This window comes from Pan troglodytes, chromosome 23 (assembly GCF_028858775.2).
Source record: "Pan troglodytes isolate AG18354 chromosome 23, NHGRI_mPanTro3-v2.0_pri, whole genome shotgun sequence".
In the NCBI taxonomy this organism is placed as follows: Eukaryota; Metazoa; Chordata; class Mammalia; order Primates; family Hominidae; genus Pan; species Pan troglodytes.
The window spans coordinates 47,654,334-47,678,512 of NC_086016.1; the positions used below are offsets into that span (position 1 = coordinate 47,654,334).

Here is a 24,179-nt window from a genome sequence, read left to right on the forward strand (position 1 = left end):
GTACTGATTGACTTGACAAAGCTCATTTCACAAAAAACCGTTCTGGCTTTTACAGACTGTTCTCAATGGATTTCCCTTCTTTCCTGTCAATGGATTTTCTTTCTTTGCTGGCCTTTGACTTTCTGTGATCTTGGCTGCTGGGAAGTGTAAGGCAGAGGAAGTCCTTAGGCAGGAGATAAACCTGGGCCTGTTCCTACAGAGGTGGTCTTTTGAGAGTCCTGGGGTCACTAGTTGGGACAGCAGAAGGCAAAAGTCCCAGGTAGTGTTATGATGGTTTGGAGCAGAGCCATGTCATGAATATTTTAATTTTTTATTTTAAACCCTATGAGACATTGTTGCTTTATGATTGTTTTGTACTTTGGATGTTCATTTAGATGAAGCGGATGGTAAATACCATTCTCAGTCTTCTTTATTCCTTTCTGTGTCTCTCATCTTCCATCTGGGATTGTTTTTGTCTCTAATTCACACTCTTTTGTATTTCCTTTACCATGGATCTGTTGGCAGTTATTTTTATTTTTCAGCACATTGAAGATAGCATTCCACTATTTTGGTTTCCAGCGTTTCTGTGGAGGATACAGCTTACTGAATCCTCACTCCTTTAAAAATAAACTGTCTTTTTATTCCCCTGTGGCTTCTTATCAGATTTTGTCTTTGTCTTTTTCCATAACTTCACTAGAAGTGAATATATGGTGTGTCTATATTTAGATTTCTTTTCGTGTATTCTGCTTTCTATTCATTGAGCTTCTTGAATCTGTGGTTTGGAATCTTTCATCAGTTTTGGCAGATTCTCAGCTATTCTCCTAGGTATTGCCTCTGTCCTGTTTCTTTCTCCTTTTGAGACTCCAGTTACATGTGTTAGACTTTCTCAACTTATTTTCTGCATCTCTTAGCTCTTCTGTATTTTTTGTATTTTAATTTCTTCATTCTGGATAGTTTCTTTCTAAATCTTCCAGTTCATTTATTCTCTCTTTAGGTCTCTCTAACCTGTTTTAATCCCATCAATTGAGTTGTTACTGTGTTATTTCTAATTTCAGTTCCAGAATTTCTATTTATTTATTATATAAATACACTATTTCACTTTTTATAGTTCAATACCTTGCTTGGACTTTTGAACTATTTCTTTTTTCTTTTTTGAGATGGAGTCTCACTCTGTTGCCCAGGCTAGAGTGCAGTGGCGTGGTCTCGGCTCACTGCAACCTCTGCCTCCTGGGTTCAAGTAATTCTCCTGCCTCAGCCTCCCAAGTAGCTGGGATTACAGGTGCATGCCACCGCGCCCGGCTAATTTTTTGTATTTTTAGTAGGGACGGGGTTTCACCATGTTGGCCAGGCTGGTCTCGAATTCCTGACCTCATGATCTGCCCACCTCAGCCTCCCAAAGTGCTGGGATTACAGGCGTGAGCCACTGCGCCTGGCCGAATTATTTCTTTGAACATAGTAAACCTGTTGTGTCATTGCCATGTTCCATTCCAATAGCTTAAGTTTTTGTGGATCAGTTTCTGTTGTATGTTGCTTCTGCTGGTTCTTATAATTTCTGGTTTCCCTGTAGAGTGAGTTATTTTTGTGTTGTTCACTCTATTTGAGAAGTATTTTTAGAAATAATTTGATGCTTAGGATGGCACATTCTTCCAAAGATGGTTTTCATTTGCTTCTGTCATATGTCTAAATGTGCCACCATTCTGGGTCTGTCTTAATCCCAATTCAGGTGTTTTGGTTCCTTGGATCAACCAGGTGACAAAGAGGTTTTTGAAATATTTCATTTGGGTTTAAAATAAAAGTTTTTCTCATTCAGAGGATAGCTTTAAATAACTTGGCGTGACATTACCAGAAGTGAAGCTTTTTCTGTTTTATGAAGCTTCTTGTATAAGGCAGAGATTACATCTTTTCTCCATGTTTGGTAGAACCATATATAAAGTCAGCTGGTTTGAGGCTATATTTTGGTGCTTCATTTTCTGGAATGTATTTCCACCTTTGTTTGTCTAGTGCTCATACAATTATTTAAGATTCAGCTTACATGGTTTCTCTAGTTGTATTTCTTCATCTCTCCAGCTTCTTAGCTCTTTATACATCTTTTTTCTGACATGATTTATTATGCTATCTTATCAGTATATATTTCTGTTTTCCTTTAATAGACTCAGAGGTTATTCATGACTGAGGTATTATATTATTCGTCTTCATAAGACTAGGTTCTAATATAGTCCATGATAGATGCTCAAATCTTCTGGTTAAATTGAAATATGAAAAATAAAATGTAAAATGGATTGGTAACAATCATAAGGAATAGCTTAATAACTTTACAAATTACATAAAAATAATTGATCCCCACAAGGCAACTATTACTAACATCAGAATGATCACCTCAAATACCGGTAGTCTATTGTCAGTCACTTATTACCAATTATATCTTGACCCTACTCACGATTTCCTACGTGTTTCCTACTGTTTCTCATTTGCCCAACTACCTAACAGCTTTTGATCTCCTTGCCCACTTCGTTCTTTCTACTTTCTCACTTTTACACCACACAGTTCGCTGTTAACACGTATTGAACTAAGCTAAACATATGACAGACTCTGAATTGACTATCATCAAATCTTCCCAACAATTTAATTAAATAGGTGCTATTACTATTCCATTTTACAAATGAAAAAAAAAAAAGGCTTAAAGAGATGGTTACTTGTCGAAGTTCAGGTGCTAAGAGATAAAAGAGGGATTCGCATCACCCAGGTCTGTCTGACTCCAGAGCTCATGTTCTTTACCAGAAGTTGGCAAACCTTTTCTAAAAAGAACCATATAGTTAATATTTTAGGCTTTGGAGGCCATACAGTCTCTGTAACAACAAGTCAATTCTGCCACTTTAGTGTCAAAGTGGCCACAGAGAATATGTAAATGAATGACTATGACAGTTTCTAACACAATTTTATTTATGAAAATAGGTGGCGGGAAGAGTTTGGCTCATAGGTGATAGTGTGCCAATCCCTGCTCTGAACAAGTACACTACTCTGTTATTTTTTTCTCCTTTTTCTCAATCTCCAGAGTTTTCCATTCAACAGATACTGATAGCATTGCTTCTAAGCACAGGGCTGGGATGAAGATGAGAAAATCCCTGCCTTGAGGGACCTCAGATGTGGAAGAGGAGGGCATAAACACACATCTATAGCACAGGCTGACTATGGAAAGTCAGTGCCAAAAGAGAGGCACAGGCTGACCAGAGATTCTTCTGAAGAACACATGAGATCTTGTGGAGTTGGTGATATATGACAAAAGCTTTCTAGCAAGAGCATTGTAGGCAGAGATGCTAAGAAGGAAGTTTCCAACAGAAAAGCCAGCAGAAGCACACATTTTTCTATCCACTTGTCACTTATCTTCTACTCAGTCTCTCTTTTTTTTTTTTTTTTTTTTTTGAGACAGAGTCTCGCTCTGTTGTCCAGGCTGCAGTGCAGTGGTGTGATCTCAGCTCACTGCAAGCTCCGCCTCCCAGGTACACACCGTTCTCCTGCCTCAGCCTCCCGAGTAGCTGGGACTACAGGTGCCCACCACCATGCCTGGCTAATTTTTTGTATTTTTAGTAAAGACGGGTTTCACCTTGTTAGCCAGGATGGTCTCGATCTCCTGACCTCATGATCCACCCGCCCTGGCCTCCAAAAGTGCTGGGATTACAGGTGTGAGCCACCGCACCCGGCCTCATCTTCTGTTCTCTTTACCAGTATTCACTTACTTCCTCTCTCTTTTCCTTGCCAAAATCATATGCACTTTGGTCCAAATCTGTTTTTGCCTTGCACCTCATCTACTTTCTTCTCAGATTTTCTTTTTTGCCTTCCTTCCTTTTCTTTTCTTTGTATTTACTTCCTTCTTGATTACTGAGTCATTGCTGATTCAATTCTTCTGCAGTGGGCTCAAGGTACAAATTTATATCACAAATTTCATTTGAAGTTGAATTCACGTACATCAACATGGTGGCATGTTCATCTGGTTTGTCTAAGTCAAACAGCTATATAACATTAACAATGTCATTTAGCCCTAGTGAAATATTAACTTGGTTCTGTCAATTCAGTCAAGGTTGAAATCCTCTAGTCGATTTTGGGCAGTCAATAACATCCACTGTTTGACCTGTTTAATTTCCTTTCGTTTCTCTTATGCGTATTTCTACTTTTTGTCTGTCCTGTTAATCTCTCTGTTTTAATCTTTTCCCTTATAATTTTTCTTCTTTTTCCATCAGCCTCCTTTTCTGTACTTTTTGGATTATTGCACTTCTTCTAGAGGCATGCTATCTCCTTTCTCCTTTCTGCAGATATATATATGTATATTTATTTATTTATTTATTTATTTAGAGATGGAGTCTTGCTCTGTCACCCAGGCTGGAGTGTAATGGCGTGCTCTCAGCTCACTGCAACCTCTGCCTCCCGGGCTCAAGTGATTCTCCTGCCTCAGCGTCCTGAGTAGCTGGGATTACAGGTGCCTGCCACCATGCCTGGCCAAGTTTTTTCTGTATTTTTAGTAGAGATGGGGGTTTCACCATGTTGGCCAGGCTGGTCTCAAACTGCTGACCTCAGGTGATCTGCCTGCCTCCGCCTCCCAAAGTGCTGGGATTACAACCGTGAGCAGGCATGAGCCACCGCGTCCGGCCTCTGCTGATATAGTTAAAAAGATTCTTTGTTAATTCAACTTTTATTGAGCAATTACCACATAGTAGGTCTTTTTCTAGGTGCTGGGCTGGAGATACAAAAATAACCCAAAGAGACAAAAATCTCTACCCTTGTAGAGCTTACATTCTAGTAGTAAGTGAAATAGATAAGCAACAATAAACAAAATAGAAAAGTAAGTTATATATGAAGTATTAAGTGCTATGCGGAAAATTCCTGGGGATCAGGAATTTGGGTAGCCTGTTACAATTTTAAATAGATTGATCAGGAAGGTTGTTAAAAGATCATTTGAACAGGTAGTTGAAGGAAATAAGGAAGCAAGTCATGGAGATGTTTGTGAGGAGTTGTTCTATACAAAAACAAAAACAAAAACACCAGCATATACAAACTCCTAAGGCAGGAGGGTTCTTTTCCTGGTCGAGTTATGGGATTAAAAAAAAAAAAAAGGAAAAACAAAACTTTATCTGAGGAATATGATTTCCGTTAAATGATCGGGCCTAGAGAAGCACTGGAATGAAACACCAATCATGTCTCTCCTCCTTGAGCTGAATAGTTACCTCCTTTTAAAAAGAATTATTACTATTTTTTAAAGACAGGGTCTCACTCTATTACCCAGGCTGGACTGCAGTGGTGTGGTAATAGCTCACCGAAGCCTTCAACTCCTAGGCTCAATGAATCCTCCCATTTCAGCCTCTGGAGTAGCTGGGACTATTGCCATGTACCACCATGCCTAATTTTTTAAAAATTTTTTCGTAGAGATGGGGGGTCTCACACTATGTTGTGCAGGCTGGTCTCAGACTCCTAGGCTCAAGCAATCCTCCTGCCTCAGCCACCCAAAGCACTGAGACTACAGGCATGAACCACCATGCCTGGCCCAATTACCTCTTGAAGCCACATTCTATTTGGCCTCTAGACGAACTGATGTCAACTAGCTACACAATGGCATACAATCTATAGTTCAACATTGTACAGCCAATCATTAACCAACATTATTTCTTAAACCAATGCGAATTCATGACAAACAACCTTTTAAATCACCCTCTCTCCTGATTTGTCCTTTTTTCTTTAAAAAGTTGAGCTTCTCTTTCGTTCTCCAGAGCACTCCCCAAGGCAACTTGGATGTGTGTCCTGGACTGCAGTGCTCACGTTGGCCCAAATAAACTCTTTATATTGATTTTACCTCAGCTTATTCCTTTTAAATAGACAGAGGACAATAAGGAGGTCAGTATGGCTGAAGCACAATGGAAGAGGAAGAGGCTAATAGATGTGATTAGAGCCCACAGGGGCTGGAGGTGATGGCGAAGGAGGAGGCAGGTCATTTAGGGGCTTTTCTATTGGAAGAACTTGGCTTTTACTCTGAGTGAAATGGAAATCCCTTAGAGGGTTTTGGGCAGAGTTAAATGTTGAAATATTTTTTAAAGGATCTAAAACGTAAGGAAGCAAGAGCAGAGGCCAAAAGGCCAATCAGGAATATATTACAATATTCCAGGCAAGAAGTATGAATATTATAGGGAATATTTTTCTGGGAATGTTGTTACATTTGAGAATAAGAAAACTAAAGGCCAGGTTTTTTTGTTTGTTTGTTTGAGACAGAGTCTCCCTCTGTTGCCCAGGCTGGAATGCAGTGGTATGATCTCAGCTCAGTGCAACGTGTGCCTTCCAGGTTCAAGCAATTCCCTTATCTCAGCCTCCCAAATAGCTGGGACTACAGGCACCCGCCACCATGCCTGGCTAATTTTTAGTAGAAAGGGGGTTTTGCCATGTTGGCCAGACTGGTCTTGAACTCCTGACCTCAAGTGATCTGCCCGCCTCGGCCTCCCAAAGTGCTGGGATTACAGGCATGAGCCACCGTGTCTGGCCTAAAGATCAGGATTTTGGTGCATAACAAGTACATTTTACTATCCTGTGCTCCTCAAGGGAAAATTAAGAGATTTTGCCCTGCTAGCTTAAGGAGTGTTAAACATTTTGCATTGTCTTGAGCACTGCTACTAATAAGTGATCTAATACCTGGCACATAGTACACCGCAATATTCGTGGAATGAATAAATACATACTCAATTAAATGGGTAAACTGAATGACAATATCAAGTAACTTGCTTGTGCAGCAGCATTCATTTCCCTCCCTCCTTTTTTTTTTTTTTTTTTTTTTTTTTGATACAGGGTATCATTCTGCCACCCAGGCTGGAGTGCAGTGGTGTGATCACAGCTCACTGCAGCCTCGACCTCCTGGGCTCAAGTAATCCTCCTGCCTTGGCCACCCAAAGTGCTGGGATTACAGGCATGAGCCACCATGCCCCACCAGGATTCACTTTTTCTGCATACTCTGGTGGTGTTTTTGGTATCTTTACATTTTATTTAGCAAAGAATGTTAAAAGCGCCATGTTATAAGCACACTCCTACCCTCCAAGCAGAATGTAAAGGGTATGTATTTATATATTTTAAGTGGTCCCACAGCAATTTGTACAGTTATAGCAGTTCACAACTATACTCAGTTATGTTTGCTTCTCTCCTTCTCAATAGTCTGTGAGGTTCCTTCAGGTTTGGAACTATCTTTTATTAATCTTTACATCTCCAGCACCTAGCGCAGGGCTTAGCAACAATTTTTGTTGAAAGTATATACACTGTAATAAAGGGCAGTGGAAAGAAAATATGTGAGTTATCAACACCAGCTAGAGAAGCCTTGTCTGATTCCTGTGAAATATATTCATTTCCCTTAGGAAAAAAAACAATTCTAACCCTATTGCTGTGTAACTTAGCTTCTTGACTTCGAACGGTATTTTAAGGCTTTGAGGAGCTGGAGCAATGTATACTCACTAGAGGCAAAGTGCCTGGTAAGTGGTCTGGTACTGATCAGCAATGATCAGTAAGTACTGGGAAGTGCGTTTTCAGGGCCTGAGACTTGCAAGCTAGTGACAGACAGCTCCAGCTTCCAGTGGACCCGGGCGGGGGCACTGATCAACCCACTTGAGCAGTGGGATCAAGGTCTTCAGCCTTAGCAGGGGGAGCCTCTGCCGGGACCCCTTCGTTCCCGAGACCCTCAGTCAGCGTCTCCTCCCAAGAGGGTCCCCTCCACCCAGAATGTCCTCCCCTGGGGGAGACCACTCTGTCTGCGGGCCCCCTCCCACAGGAGGGCCCCTCTTCCTCAAGGTGAACCTCTGTCCCCGATACCCGCTCCCAAGACCGAGACCTTGTTACGGCCCCACCCTCCACAGGCCCCTTACCCCCCGGATCCCCTCCCCTGGGGGAGACCCCTCTGTCCGCGGGCACCCTCCTATAGGACGCGCCCCTCTTTCTCAGGGTGAACCTCTGGTTCCCGATACCCGCTCCCAAGACCGAGACCCTGTTACGGCCACATCAACACAGGTCCCCCTCCCCCCGGCGTCCCCTCCCCTCGGAGGAGCCCCGTCTGCGACGCTTCCCAGTCAATCACCCCCAGCATCCCTCCCCGCTCTCACCCAGAACTTCCGCCGCGCCCCCTCCCCTCAGGCGGGACTTCCGCCGGCGCCCCCTCCCCCGCGGCGCCGTCTCCTCCTCCCGCCTGAGGCGAGTCTGGGCTCAGCCTAGAGCTCTCCCGCCGCGGCGCAGCTTCAGGGCAGCGCGGGCTGCAGCGGCGGCGGCGGTTAGGGCTGTGTAGGGCAAGGCCTCCCCCTTCCTCCTCCCATCCTACTCCTCCCTCCTCGCCATCCTCCCCCTTCGTCCTCCTCGCCTTCCTCCTCCTCGTCAGGCTCGGCCCAGCTGTGAGCGGCAAGATGGCGGCGCCCAGGCCGCCGCCTGCCAGGCTGTCGGGCGTCATGGTGCCGGCGCCCATCCAAGACTTGGAGGCCCTGCGCGCGCTCACGGCGCTCTTCAAAGAGCAGCGGAACCGGTAACGGGTCCGGCCGGGGGGCTGCCCCGGGCAGGGGAGGGCGGCCGGGACTCCCGCGGCGGCCCCGGCCTGGACCCAGGCGCCGCCCCCGCCTCGCTGGAGACGCGGAGGGCGAGGCCTGCGCGGGCTGCCTGAGCGCCACCCAGGCCTCCCGACTCCCAGGCACCGCCTCGTGCTCGTGGGTCCCCGCGGGGCCTGGGGCGGGCGCCCGCTCCCCCACCGCAGCCAGTCCGGTTGCGAAGCCGCGATCCCGGGAGCCCTTGCCGCGGCGTGCCGGTGATGTTGACCCACACACGCTTAGGCCGCCCCTGTCATGTGCGAGGGCTGCGCCAGGCCCTGGCTGCAAGACCCACGCGGCCCCCAGAGTCATAAAGCGTGTGTTTTAGCGGGAGAGACCCGTGTTACGGACGCGGGAATTGGGCGGTTGCGGGGATGGCAGTCTCTAGGCATGGAGTGGGACTGGCACTCCTTTCTCCTCGGCGTTAGCGCCCAGGCTGCACCATCTCCCCTGGGGGCAGCGCTCTGTGCAGTGTGGAAGAGCACGGGCCTGGAGAGACCAGTCCAGTCCTGATGCCACTGAGGGGCAAGATAGTCAGGCAAAAAGAGAAGGTGCCCAGGAGTCGACAGTTGTGGATTTTGGTTCCTGGCCTTGCAAGCTGCGTGTTACTGTGCAGTTTCTCCAGGCCTTAGAATTCTTGTCTAAAAATGGGACTATAATACACAGCTTAGTTGCTGGATTGTACAGAGGAATAAATGAAATAAAGCATGTGAAAATATAAAATGTGCGAAGCCCTCAGTCAATGCTTGTTTGATCTTGTTCTGTCCTCTGGGCCTCAGTTTTCTTGTCTATTTAATGGGAGTAAAGTTGAACAGTACCTCCCTGGTGATAGTGTCATAAGGAGTAAATGAGATATAATGCATATTAAATCCTTAGGACATACCTGTACATAGCACTAAATGTAGCTGATATTATCACTTAACGTATTGGTTGGTAGTTACCCATGTATCAGCTATTGTGCTAGGTGATGGGGTAGGAAAATGGAAAGTCCTTGCTCTCTCCTGTACTAGTATGTACAAGATAACACAGCTGTGGGGGTATGTATGTACAAAGCAGAGGGAACATTGAAGAAAGAAATACTGAGACTTGGGTCAGCCTAGGTGATCACTAGAGGACTTCCTCTCTTTAAACTGGACACCTGGTCTGAGCACTTCCTTTACCTCACATCACTTTGGGAAATGTGGAGCTGCTGAAAGCATGCTGTTAATAAAAGTCCCTGGTACTGCTCTATGGGCCTTTGGGGGAGGTGTATTTATTGATTTAATGCTTAGGCATTTCTGTATCATGATGGACCCTCCTTTTAGTTAATAACCCAGTCATCAACCATTTATTGAGCACCTACTATGAAACAGATTTTTTTGTTGGGGTCTGAGGGTACAAAGAGGAATGATGTGAGTGATCCCTTTTATCAGGCATATTTGGGAAATTGCTAAATAAACACATTGTAATGGAAATCTATACAAGAGGTGGTGGCACAGGGGAACATGTGGATATGTTGGAAGATTGGCGAGCCAGGAGAGGCTTTCTAAGATTATTTCAGGTGCTGGGTTATAGATGAGAGGACTACAAGGAACAGTGTCTGCAAAGGGGCCATATGTTAATTTTGCAAAACCGATGAGACAATTAAGTAAAGTAACATAGATAAGGTTTCTCGGACAGAGGAGACATTTAGTCAGACATCAGTTCCCTTTTTATAACTTGGAGAAAATCCAAGCCCCTGAGCCAGTTTAGAAGGCCCTTCTTGACTCTCTCTTGTGAGGAAAGAAGTTACAGAGAACCATTGATGGTTTTTGTCAAGGGAGTGGCGTGATAAGATCTGCCTGTTAGATCTTCCTGGCCGCCTCCGCCTCCATTGTGGGGAATAAATGAGAGGACGAAGCTAGAGACAGGGGGGACCTTTAAGGAGTGGTAGCAGAAGCCCATGTGAAAGAGAAAAGTGCCTAAATTAGGACATTGTGGGGATGAGTAGAATAAATACTGAGAGATACAAGGTTGAATGGACAGGACTCGGACCAATTGGATTGTTGGGGGGAGAATGAGGAAATGAGGATGCTTCCCAGATTTCATCTGAGTTCTGGGACAGTGTCCTTGTTCCAGGCAGAGATTGGAGACCAGGAAAGGTGAACTGATGTGCAGGTCCTGGCATGGAAAGACACAGTTGTGTGGTGGTGCAGAGAACTCATGATCAGGGTTTATAACGACAGGCTTCTGGTCCTGGTTCTGTCACTGCTTCTCTTTGTCTTTGGACAAATTATAAGGGTCTTGTGGGGCTGGGCCCAGACTCCCGCTCCTCTGAGAGGATCCCTCCAGTTCTGATGCTCAGGGAGCCAGTGTTTGTCCTTGGGGGTCTCCTCTTCAGAGAGGACATAGGGCTGTTGTCTAGTATGAACAGGAACACAGATGGATCCAGGGGGAGGATGGGCCAAGGTGTTAGAAGGTGGATGAGACAAAAAGCCAGGCAAAATGAGTCCTCAGTGTAGCAAATAGGAAACAGCAGACAAAAAGCAAAAACAGTGAGGAAAGTAATTAAGAGATTCTTCTCTTTTGGTGGAATACATTAATTCTCTAGGATTCCATTTTATATTTGAAGAATGATAGACATAATGTAGTTGGTGGTCCTTCTGAGCTCTTCCATGCTACAAAACAAACTTCTGTCAGTGGTAGCTTGAGTAATAGAAGTGTCATGCAGTGGGAAGAGCAGTGGCTTTGGAACCATGGAGACCTCGATATGAATCCTGGTTTAGTTTGTGAGGCTTCTTGTTTCTTTTCTTGAAAACGGGATGATGGTAGCCACTTTGACAGATTATTTTGAGGATCTGTAATATTATATGTGTAGCATAGTGGTTTATGCATAGTAAATGCCATTTATTTAGGACCTGTTATTAAAATATAACAAGGTTATAAGTGACCAAGAATCCATTTGTGTTGAATCTCCTGTCTTATCAAAAACAAAAATTGAAGCTATTTCAGGAAGACAGTTGTAATTTTGGGGTTTCCAGAGAAAGGGATCTCAGGATCTCATTACAATTTTAGCAGCCCCCAAGTGAAAAGAAATTCTTATATCCCATTGTGGTAATTTTAAATATGTCCACAAATTCTTTGATACTCTGACCTTCTCAAGAGGAGGAGGTTGATTCTTTTCTCCTTGAGTGTGGGCTGAACTTAGTGACTTGCTCCTGAAGAGTAGAATATGGTAGAAGTGACAGTGTGCGACTTCTCAGACTAGGTCATAAAAAGCATCGTAGTTTCCTCTTTGCTAGCTCTTTCTTGGATCACCCACTCTGACAAAGCCAGCTGCCATGTCATGAGGACACTCAAGCATCCATATGCAGAGAGCTGTGTGGTGAGGAGCTGAGGCCTCCTTTGAACAGCCATGTGATGAACTACCTTGGAACCAGGTCCTCTGAGCTCCAGTCACATCCTCAGCCACGTGTGCAACCTCATGAGACACCCTAAGCCTCTCAGATCTGTGTGAGATCATAAATGTTATTGTTTTAAAATGCTAAATTTTGGGCTAATTTGCTATGTAGCAATACATCATTAATACACCAGTCTTAATTCTCCATGCTGTGTATTAAATGCATTCTGTAACCCACTTCTTAAACAGTGTCTTGGTCACTAAAATAATTTAAACATATTGCTTATGGTCATATAATATCAGTATTGAGATATTCCTCAGCTGTTTCTTCTCTGTGTAAGATAATTCTTTTTTCTCACATTTGTTTTATACTTTTTGTTTAATGTAGATATCACCGTATTTCACATTTGTTTAACAAGTGATTTATCTTGCTGTGAGTCTTTGCAAGTCATGTTAAATTCTTTCTGAACAAGTAAGACAAACATTTAAAATTCTATTTTAGTTGCTCCTTTAATTATTTTTCTTTTTTTTTTTTTCGAGACAGGGCCTCACTTTGTCATCCAGGTTGGAGTGCATTTTTTCTAGAGAAGGGGGTCTCACTATGTTGCCCAGGCTGGTCTCGAACTCCTGGCCTCAAGTGATCCTCCTGCCTCGGCCTCCCAAAGTGTTGGGATTACAGGCATGAGCCACCGTACCTGGCTAGTTGCCTTTATGATGCATCCATGAGGCATCTCCAGACCCCACAAAGTGTAGAGCCAGGTGAGATGGGTTGTCATACTCCATCTGTGCTGTTCATTAAGTAGCCACTAGCTACATGTAGCTACTTAATTAATTGAAAATAAGTAAAATTAATGTTTCATTTCCTTAGTTGCATTAGCCATATTTTTAAATTTTTAATAATTATTTTTTTTTTGAGAGAGTTTCACTCTTGTTGCCCAGGTTGGAGTGCAGTGGTGTGATCTTGGCTCACTGCAACCTTCGCCTCCCGGGTTCAAGCAATTCACCTGCCTCAGCTTCCCGAGTAGTTGGAATTACAGGCATGCGCCACCACACCTGGCTAATTTTGTATTTTTAATAGAGACGGGGTTTCTCCACGTTGGTCAGGTTGGTCTTGAACTCCCGACCTCAGGTGATCCGCCTGCCTTGGCCTCCCAAAGTGCTGGGATTACAGGCATGAGCCACCGTGCCTTGCCCTTTATTACTATTTTTTTAGAGACAGGGTCTCACTCTGTTGCCCAAGCTGGAGTGCAGTGGCACGATCATAGTTCACTGCATCCTCGACTTCCTGGGCTCAAGCAATCCTCCTGCGTCCTTCCCCAGTAGCTGGGACTACAGGTGTACACCACCATGCCCAGATAATATTTTTGTTTATTTTTTGTAGAGATGGGGGTCTCGCCATGTTGCCCAGGCTGGCATTAGCCATATTTTAAGTGCTCATTGGCCACATGTGATGTGACAGCACAGATATAGAATATTTCCATCATCACAGAAAGTTCTGGAAATAGTGCTCTTCTGTAGTAAGTTTTCTATAGGGGAGATTGTATTTTGACTCTTGAGTATTCTTGAAATAATGCAACATTTGGATGCTGCTTTCTATAAATTCATCTCATACTTAAACTGATACCTCATTGGTCTTCCACCTGATAAGCTTCTTGAATGAAGTGGGCACATCACATTCACTGTACGCCTGGCATCTAGCATAGAGTTGATAGTGGCAGATGCTTATCAGTTTCTTGTGGAGTTGCTGCTATTTCTATAACTTATTACTCATTGCACTTGCTTGGTCTTTTTCTTAGTCATGTAGACAGTAATTTTTTTTTTCAGCTTCTATCAGTATAGCTCATTTTTTCTCTTCAATCTGCTTAGACAAAATGAGGTTTTCGTTGGTGTTTAAAAATTAAAAAAAAATTCAGGCCAAAAGGTCTTAAAAAAAAAAGGCAAGTCCTGGACTTAGAGAAGTATTTAAAATATATATGATAAAGAAGTTGTTTCAGAATATATGAAGTACTCCTACCTACAACTCAATAAAAAAGACTCCTACAACTCAATTTAAAAATTGGGCAAAATCTGTGCTTTACAAAGAAAAATAAAGGCCAATAAGCGTATGATAAAGTGCTCCAAATCATTAGTTATTAGGGAAATGCAGTTAAAACTTCAGTGAGAGACTACTGCATGCCGTTTAGGATGGCTATTATCCAAAAAATGGAAAAGAACAAGTATCGTTGAGGATGTGGGGAAATGGGAACCCTTGTGTGTTGCTAGTGGACATGTAAAGTGGTGCTGCTACTATGGAAAATAATTTGGTGGGTCCTCAAAAAGCTAAACATGGAATATGACCAAGCAGTTTTACTCTTAGGTATGTGCCCGAAGAAAATGAAAAAGGACAAATTCTGTATGATTCTGCTTTTATGAAATACCTAGAACAGACAAACTTGTAGAGACAGAAAGTAGATTAGAGGTTACTAGGATTTGGAGAGAGGGGAAATTGGGAGTTACTGCTTCATGTTTACAGAGTTTCTATTTGGGTGTTAAAAAAATTTTGGAAGTAGAGGTGATAGTTGTACAACATTGTGAATATAATTAAAGCCATTGAACTGTAGACTTAAAACGAACAACATGGCAAATTTTATGTTATATATATGTATTTTACCACAGTTAAAAAATTAATAATATAATGTACCAAAATCCATTTAATTGTACACTTTAAGTGGGTGACTTTAGTGTGCCACGTGAACCCTATCTCAATAGTGCTGTTATAAACAAAACCATAATAAGGTACCTCTGCATCCCTATTAGAATAGCTACAATGAAAATGAGTGACACTGAATTTTGGTGGGCATGTGAAGCTATGTATTTATGATTTTTAAAAAGTCACATTGTTAGGAGTAGAGGGGATGTGTTTAAAATGTGAACTCCTCCCTCACTGCTATTTTTGTTTCATAATAAAATAGCCTTTTATGTATCTTTTTCCCTACTCAGTAGTGCCTTTCTTGAAGGGAGGGACTTTATGGTGTTTCTTAGCAGGGTGCCTGGCCCATTTTGGGTACTCTGTAAATGTTGAACTGAACTGAATAGAGCAATGAAGAGCCAGTAGCTCCAGTGAGCCAATCAGTAATTACTCAAATTGCTAAAATGCTGTTGATTAGTTTACCATGTAATTCATTGACTCACACCGCACATGATACATGTAAGATCTGTGCTTAGTGCTGCAGCTGTGATCGATAGGATAAAATTAACTATGTGTAGCTTACTTTGAACTACTGACATAGGAGTAGCTCACATGCTATTAAATTATTAAATTTAACACATTTGTAATTTGCTAAAAATGTATATTTGTAATTTATATTTACAAAATAAATTTGTAAATTTGTAAATATAAATGTCTTAAGCCTTCATTCCTTTGCTTATACACACTCTTCATTTTCCCTCAAGGTTGAGTTACCATTTCACTTCCTTTTGAAAGCCGTTTCTGACCTCCAGGTGCTTTTGCCCTGTATTCCCTTGGCACTCTGTGCTTACCTCTTTCAAAGAACTTCACATAATCACTTAATTACCTACCAGTCTCACTAGAGTGAGAGCAGCCAGAGGCCAGGACTCTTATTTACCTCTGTTTTCAGTACCAACTTTCAGGCCTACCACATAATGAGCATCCAATAGTATTTTTATTATTTTCTTGAACACCTGATTTTCTTGAGCCATGAGAGAGAAAATGAGAGCATACAAGAAAGACTTTAATTAGGAGGGGACAGGAAACGTTAAATATGACAGATGACTGATTTCAAGGGGTAAAAAATGACTTGGTATTGTTACTTGGTTGTATAAATATGTTGACTAACCTTCATAAAGAAAGTGAATAGATTAAGCACTTTAGAGGTCAACATACCACAGAGGTAAAAAATAAACCTATCCATCTGTGTATACACACGCACATGGATTTTCCCCGGACATTACTGAGCCTCTGGGCAGCAAGTGTCTTTAACTACACCAAAACACACAAAAACCCAAAAAACAAAAACCCACACAAGTCATCAGCTTGGCTAAGGACGCCATATGGCGTTTTGACTCAACCATGATTCAGCTCAACTTTGTTGAGAGAGAACATCAATTAAGTTACACTATAAAAAGCATATTTTAGAGTGTGCTGGCAATTTCCTTTATTTTTACCTATGCCATGAGCTGGAATGCTACATGGAATTGTTTGGTAAGGTGTTCTGACTCAGCTTCAAAATACAGAAGTGGTCAGTGTGAGCCACCTCATACATTCAATTATCTTAAATGCATGAAGTAGACAGGAAAGAGTTTGAGCCAGCCGAAATAAATAAAACCAATCGAAATAAATAAGGTTAGGATTGTGACCACCAGTACCCTCAGAGCAGAGTTTCTCAGCTCTTTCATTCTTCCAGTCTTTTGTAGTGGTCACTGGACCCAAGGGCTTGGTCACTGGACTGTGGGCAATGACACTCAAAAGCAAAGGAACTGTGGGACTACCAGTAGGGCGAGCTGGGCCCTGTGATGGCCACAAGCTTAGAGAAGTTATTAGAGTTAACGAGATGATCCATAAGTGGGGGATGCTCTTTCATTATAGCTATTGAGGAGTTTGTGTACTGCTTAGAACAGTGTCTGGCACCTAATAGACACAGTTTAAGTGTTAGCGTTTTCGTTGTTGGTGTCATTGTCATCATCATCATCAATGAGAATATTATAAAACTATCAAAAGACATTTAAAAAGACTTAAGTGGTAAGATATACCATTGTATTATAGTAAACCTCAATAACAAAGACATCAATACCTCCCAAATTGACCTGTGGATTCAATGCCATTCATAATAAAATTGCAGCAGGGTTTTTGCTAGAAATTCACACAGATTTTCTAAGTTATATGAGAAACTCCTAGGTTTTCTCTTACTCTCTGAACTGTCATCCCTTTAAGGCTTTTTTGTTTTTTTGAGATAGGGTCTCACTGTGTCACCTAGGCTGGAGTGCAGTGGTGCCATCACAGCGCCACCATGCCCCGCTAATTAATTTTTTTTTTTTTTTTTGGTAGAGATTAGCTCTCACTATGTTTCCCAGGCTGGTCTTGAACTCCTGGGCTCAAGCGATCCTCCTGCCTCAGCCTCCCATAGTATTGGGATTACAGGTGTGAGCCACTGTTCCTGGAACCCTTTAAGGTTTTTTACATGAATCCTCTTCTGACTCCCCAGTTCTTAAGATCCTTCTCTATGCCCTCAGCAAAATTCCCTGTATCCTGAACTTCTGTAAACATCCATTCATCTTCTTGATCTAAATGAAATATGGCTCTGAGGACATGCCTTTCCCAGGGTTCTTGAAAGTGGGAGGCTGTTTTCTCTCCTGCACTCAGTACAATGCTTGGCTCAAAGGTGTGGTAGTTCTCCTTGATTGTCATTGCTGCTTTCAGACCTTTTTCCTCCATAGACCACTCCAACTTTTAATCTCATGACATCAGAGTATCCCTTGTTTAATCACTTTTGTGGTTAAAAGAGACCTTTGGGTCAGTCTGCCTCATTCCTTGAAGAGTTTAGCCCTGGCTCACTTTTCACTCTATTTCTTCTCCTGTCTTAAATCTTCGTTATTTCATTGTTTATATAGATTTTCCTTTCATTATCCTGACCTGGAATTTCTTTGACTTTCTCTCCCTTAGTGAGCTTGAGCTCCATCCCATCTCAGACACACATTGCCATACCTTACTTAGACTTTATCCATAACTGTAGCTGCCTTCCCCACAATCTCGAGTCCCAATCCCTGTTTTATCTTCTCTTTAGGGCCCTTGCTTCATCAAGTCTTTAACCTCACCAGGACCTACAGTCTTTTGACCCTATTTCCTATTTACTACCGCTTTTGTTTTTCATTCCCCTTCTTAATGTTCACATTCCCATCTTGATCTGGCTTAGATCCATGGATGAGTAATAAGAGCATTTTTTAATGTACCTCCTCAACTCCACTGCCTCCTCTCTAAACTTTGTTATGTTTGCCTGGTAAAACTCCAGCTCTGGTCAAATCCAACTTGTTTCCTTTGCGACAGTACCCAAATAGCTGAACAAGGCTAGAGAAAAACATACAGCCGTGCAGACTGCTCTCACTTTAACTTGCTGATCACTAACTAACGTGGCCCTTAATGCTACCTGTCAGTCCCGCTGTTTGCCCTGGTCCCTTGACTCTCCTGCTCCCCGAGTCAGGTATTTCATGCTCCACTCTCTTCAAACCTCCATCCCATCTCCCTCATCCTCACTCTCAGCTCTCTGAAAATAGGAGCAACTAGAAGATAATTTCCAGGAACTCTCATCACCCTCTCTGCCCACCTACTTGTATCTGTGCCCGTAGCCTGCCTTTGCTTCTGGTCTGTGGATGAGCGATCTTGCTCTGAATATGAGCTCCCCTTAAGTTTGCACTAAATTCCATTGCCTTTTGCACACATTGCTCCAGCAGTCTTCTTCTCTCCCCCCTTAAAAATCATCAGTTTTACCCTTTCTATTGGATTGCACTCATCAGTTTACAGATCTGCTGTAATTTTTCCCATACTAAGAAAAATCTCTGCCTCCATTTCCCTGAGTGATAATCCTTCCCGGATCTCAGAACTCAGTCCTCAGACCTCTTCTCTTTTTTGCCTATATTTACTTTCAGAGTATTCTCACTCAATCTTGTGGCTTTAATAACTTCCGTTTGCTGGTGACTAACATTTTTCTTTAGCTGGACTTTTTTGTTTTTTTTTTGAGACAGGGTCTCGCTCTGTCACCCAGGCTGGAGTGCAGGGGCACGATCTGCAGCCTTGACCTCCCAGACATAAGCAGTTCTTCCACCCCAGCTTCCCTTGTAGCTGAGACTACAGGCATCCACCACCACACCCGGCTATTTTTTAAAATTTTTTTGTAGAGACAGGGTCTTACCATGTTGCCCAGTCTGGTCTTGAACTCCTGGCCTCAGGTGATCCACCCACCTTGGCCTCCCAAAGTGCTGGGATTACAGGCATGAGCCACTGCACCTGGCTTAGCTAGATTTTTCTCCTGAATGCTAGACTTGTTTATTCACCTGACTACTTCACATTCTACTTGTATTTCTACTGATCCTCTCATCCACCAGATATCCTCAGAGTACTCTTGTTTCTGTAAACAATAAATACATCTTTCAATTTATGGCTCAGGCTAAAGTTTTGATGTCATCCTTCACTCCCCTTTTTTAGACACCCTCATAAGAATCCATCATCAAGTCCTATTGGCTCTATCTTTAAAATATCCAGAATTTGATTTCTATTTACCGTATCTGCTGCTTTCCCTCTGCTCCAAAAACAGCCCCCTAACTGGTCTCCTGCTGTCTTCTCTTTCTCCCTTTAAGATTGATTCTTTACAAAAGCAGCCAAAGAGATCCTTTTAACATGTAAGTCAGATGATGTCACCCCTCTGCTCAGAACCTTCCATGGGCCGGGCACGGTGGCTCACGCCTGTCATCCCAGCACTTTGGGAGGCCAAGGCAGGTGGATCACCTGAGGCCAGGAGTTTGAGACCAGCCTGGCCAACATGGTGAAACCCCATCTCTACTAAAAATACAAAAATTTATTGGGCATGGTGGCACATGCCTGAAATTCTACCTACTTGGGAGGCTGAGGCATGAGAATTGCTTGAACCTGGGAGGCGGGGGTTGCAGTGAGCTGAGATCCTGCCTCTGCACTCCAGCCTGGGCAACAGAGCAAAACTCTGTCTCAAAAACAAAACGAAAAAAAGAACCTTCCATGGCTTCACATCAGGATAAAAGCCAGCGTCCTTCCGTGGCCTACTGTGCCTGTGCAGGGTGGCTCCGTCTTCTCTCTCTGAGTCGCACTTCTCTTTTCTCACTGGGGTTCATTGAAGCCAGCCCTGACTTCCCTGTGACGTGCTCTGTATGCCTTTGCCTCTAGTCCAAGCTCTTCTCCCAGCAAGATGCATAGTTGGCTCCCTCACCTTCTTTGGATCTGTGCTTAAATACTACTTTTAAAATAAGGTTTAAATAATATCTTATATACAAAATCTTTCTCTAAGCATATAAAGACATTCTCCTTATATTTTCTTCCAAAGCCTTGCAATTTTGTCTTCCATATAATTCCTAAATCTACCTGGAGTTACTTTTTGGGTAGTGTAAGTAAGGATCCAATTCAGTTTTTTTCCTTCTAGATTAACAGTTGTTACAGCACCTCTTCGAGCACAGTCCATCTTCCCCAGGTCTTTAATGCTATTGATAGATGCCATTTATCAAGTTACCATGTGTACACAGTTCTGCTCTTGGGCTGTCTTTTCCAGTGGTTGACTTTCTGCCTCTGTGCTAATTTCACCTTTTCTTAGCTTCTCTTTCTTTCATTTTCTTTTCTTTTCATGTTTTCTTAGAGACAAGGTCTCGCTGTGTCACCCAGGCCTGAGTGCAGTGTTGTGATCATAGCTCACCATAGCCTTGAACTCCTGGGTTCAAGCAGTCCTTCTGCATCAGGCTCCCAAGTAGCTGGGACTACGAGGCACAAACCATCAAGACCAGCTAATTAAAACAAGTTTTTTTTTTTTTGTAGTGATAGGGTCTTGCTATGTTAGGCAGGTCTTGAACTCTCCTGGCTTCTGCCTCTCAAAGCACTGGAATTATAGGCATATGAACCACTGCGCCTGGCCGCCTTAGTTCCTTTCATTTAGCACAGTGCGTTTGTTCTGATGAAAGATGAATTTTGAATGTGATGAGGACAGTGGGAAAGAGGAAGTGTGTGGTTTTTGGGGAGTGGGGAGAGGACTGGTATGTTTGGAGCCCTTTAAAGCAGGGGTTGCCAGACCATGGCCAGATCTGGTCCACTACCTGTTTTTTTTATGACCCATGAGTTAAGAATGGTTTTTTACGTTTTTAAATGGTTGGGGAGATAATAAAATTTCATGACACATGAAAATTATATGAATTTAAATTTTAGTTTCCACAAACAGTTTCATTAGAGCTCAGCCATGTTCACTTGTTTAGGTGTTTCCTGTGGCTGCGTTTGTGCACTGGGGGAGTTGAGAGTGTGACAGAGGCTGTTTGGCCATCAGAGCTGGAAATATTCACTCTCTGACCCTTTACAGAAAAAGTTTGTGACCCTGCAAAATGGATTGGTCTGGGTTGTCAGGATGGCTTCAGAATCCTGGATGTGACAGAAGAGGAGAGAAGAGTGTGAAAAGAAGTTTTGAGTTCTGCGCAGATTTCAAAATTTTACCCTAGGCTGTTTGTGGCAGGAGATACAGATGTTTTTATTTTCTGTTTTTGTTCCATCCTGCCCAGTCAAATCAGCAAGATTATGGTTTTAAATAACAACCAGTGATTGTTGTTTTAATCTGTGAACTTGTGTGGATTTTAATAGTTTTTCTCACTGGCAGTTGTTAAACTACTCTAAACCACATATGCCAGTTTTTAAGTAAATCTGAGGTATTAGGATAAATCTTTTAACAAGTATGAAGGTCTTAGTTGTAAAATGTGTATGCATACAGTATATTAGACCTATCTAACCTGTTACAGATAATCACAGGTAGTTTTCTTTAATTTTACTCAAACGGGACTTGCCAAGATTAAACCCTACAGATCTGTTCAAACTTGAGGGAAATGAAATTCTACCTTTTGTATAATTCAAAGGATTTTTTTGGTTCTGTAATGTAACATTTCATTTATACATTGTCTTCAGGGTATGCATTCCTTTCTAATAGGAATGTCTAACGGTTGAATTTTAATTGTCCTTGTAAGTACTTTCCGCCTTCTGTGAATGAAGTAGCTAAGCTGTTTAAAGTCGCTGTACATTTTTTGTTAGTTTGGTTAAAGCAGAAATGACAGCAGTTATTATTAATAACTTTTGTAATATTGGAGTGATTGATCTTTACTATTTCATTGTCGTTAATCGTTACACATATTTAGCTGCATTGTCTTGACAGTGAACGTAGATTCTGCAGACAAGAGTATACTAGGACTATTCTGGATCTGTAATGCCAAATAGTTTTCTTTCAAGGCTGTAGAGAAGGTAAAGATGTATAGAAGAGTTAAATGCTTTCATAGTATTTACTGTTACTGAATAAAAGCTTCTTTGTCCTCATCTGATGAAAGTTGTTGACATATTATATTGTATAAAAATATGGTGAATAGAAGCTATAGATATTTATTATATGACTCTAGAGGAAGAGTTTTACTGACACCATTTATAAAAGGAAACACATCTAAAACATGTTCTTTGCTCTTAAGAAATTTAAAATACAGTTAATTGGGTTATAACTCCTCCCAGACCCTCAAGCTTATCCACTGTATCATTTAATGGGAAAGGAGAAATTCGATGTTTGCTTAATAGCAGTCATAAAATATCTATATGATATTCACATCTTAAAATCTGACACGTTTTTAAGTTTCTGAGTAGAGATTATATGGATTTCTTAATGGGAAAGGGAGGGTTGAGCTGATGCCTCACTTTCCCCTTTCTTTTGCTGACTCAAAGAGTACTGATTTCACTGCCTATGTCAGGCCTGATTCCTGGCTCTGAGCACAAGCTCTGTAAGTGCTTGGATTACATAGCAAGGCTGTGATGCAGTCAGGGGCCACTTTTGAGTGTGCGAACAGTCTCATCACTGTTTAAAACTTGAACAAATTCAATTAATGGGTACCAATTCTGGGCCCTAGAGATATAGAAAAGAATAAGATAGTCTCCATTTTTCAAGGACTTAACAGTCTAGCTGGGGAGATAGGTTACGTAAATCTTATCTGATGTGGACAAGTTATTCCAGTCTTATGAACAGAGCTCCAGGGCGGCATAGAGGGAGTCTGTTTGTCTGGAAAAGTGGAGGAGTTTCTCCAGGTCTGAGTTTCCCAAAGGTTTAAAAGGAGATGCAGGCCAGGCGCAGTGGCTCACGCGTGTAATCCCAACACTCTGGGAGGCTGAGGCGGGCAGATCACGAGGTCAGGAGACCGAGACCAGCCTGACCAAAATGGTGAAACCCTGTCTCTACTAAAATACAAAAAAATTAGCCAGGCCTGGTGGCATGCGCATGTAGTCCCAGCTACTCAGGAGGCTGAGGCAGAAGAATCACTTGAACCCAGGAGGCGGAGGTTGCAGTGAGCTGAGGTCGCGCTACTGCACTCCAGCCTGGGCAACAGAGCAAGACTCCATCTCAAAAAAAAAAAAAAAAAAGGAGATGTAAGTTTCTCCCAGGCAGAGGATTGGGAGATTTGGAGAGGACTTTCTTCTGGTGGTGAGATATGTTTGAGCAAAGACAGAAGATTGGTGAAATCGGGGGTTTTCAGGAATCCATGGTTTACAACCTGGGGAGAGCATATGACAGTGATCACAGCTCCACATTATTTTTTCTTTATACTGCAAACGCGAATTATTGTGTGCCAAATAGATGCTGTCATGATTACTCTTTAGTCGCTATTAATAGTTATTTGGATTTCAGGAATGTTTTGGTTGGCCTTAGCTCAGTTAAATGCTTTTCATTTGGTTAAAATTATTATAAGGGCATGGTGCATATATAACAAATTACCATGTAGCATTGGGAATTATTCACAACATAGTTCATGAACTTAGTATTTATTCTATGGTCGGGATATCATTTTTCCCGTTTTCTTTAAGAATATTGCTTTTCTTCTGTCTTGTTTAGTCTGTACCATAGTTTGATTCCAAAGCTTTTGCTGTGCTAGATACCAATTTTGAGTAAAACAGATGTTACGATTGCAAGGAATGACTTCAGGGAAGACCATTCACGGGGGAAAGGTGGTTCCCATGTAAGAGGCAGACGGCAAAGGATCAGGTGAAAGAAATAATTCTCGCTGCTTTCTTACAGCTGTAAATACACATTCTTAGTCATCTCAGTAGGAAAAGAGAGGCGTTATTGAAGCTTATTCAAGTTGCAGAGCTCTACTTTTACTTGAGTATAGCATTAAATAATAAATGGCTTCAAAACTTCATGCAGATGGGGCAAATAGAGGTGATTAGTTTTGTTCTTTGTCCTAGAAATTGTGATCAGCCTTAGCATTCTTCATAGTGTTTTAAACTCCTGGGTATTTTCTTAGCTGATGAGTGTCTACAATATATTTGGTACTCCTTAAAGCTACCTTAAGAATGTTAGTGAATCGGCCAGGTGCAGTGGCTCACACCTGTAATCCCAGCACTTTGGGAGGCCGAGGTAGGCAGATCACGAGATCGGGAGTTCGAGACCAGCCTGGCTAACATGGTGAAACCCTGTCTCTACTAAAAATACAAAAATTAGCTGGGCGTGGTGGCGTGTGCCTGTAGT

At 42.4% G+C, this 24,179-nt stretch overlaps 1 protein-coding gene across 2 annotated transcripts in view; it reads left to right on the forward strand.

Moving 5' to 3' along the window:
- The first annotated feature begins 7,609 nt into the window (after window positions 1-7,609).
- The window catches only part of ATXN10 (ataxin 10), a 175,272-nt gene continuing 158,702 nt past the window's right edge, over window positions 7,610-24,179 (forward strand). Inside the window, exon 1 of one of the 2 annotated variants that reach the window (XM_054675394.2) lies at window positions 7,610-8,503. In XM_054675394.2, coding sequence (XP_054531369.1) covers window positions 8,388-8,503 — 116 coding nt within the window. In that variant the 5' untranslated portion in view covers window positions 7,610-8,387. 2 annotated transcript variants of the gene reach the window in all.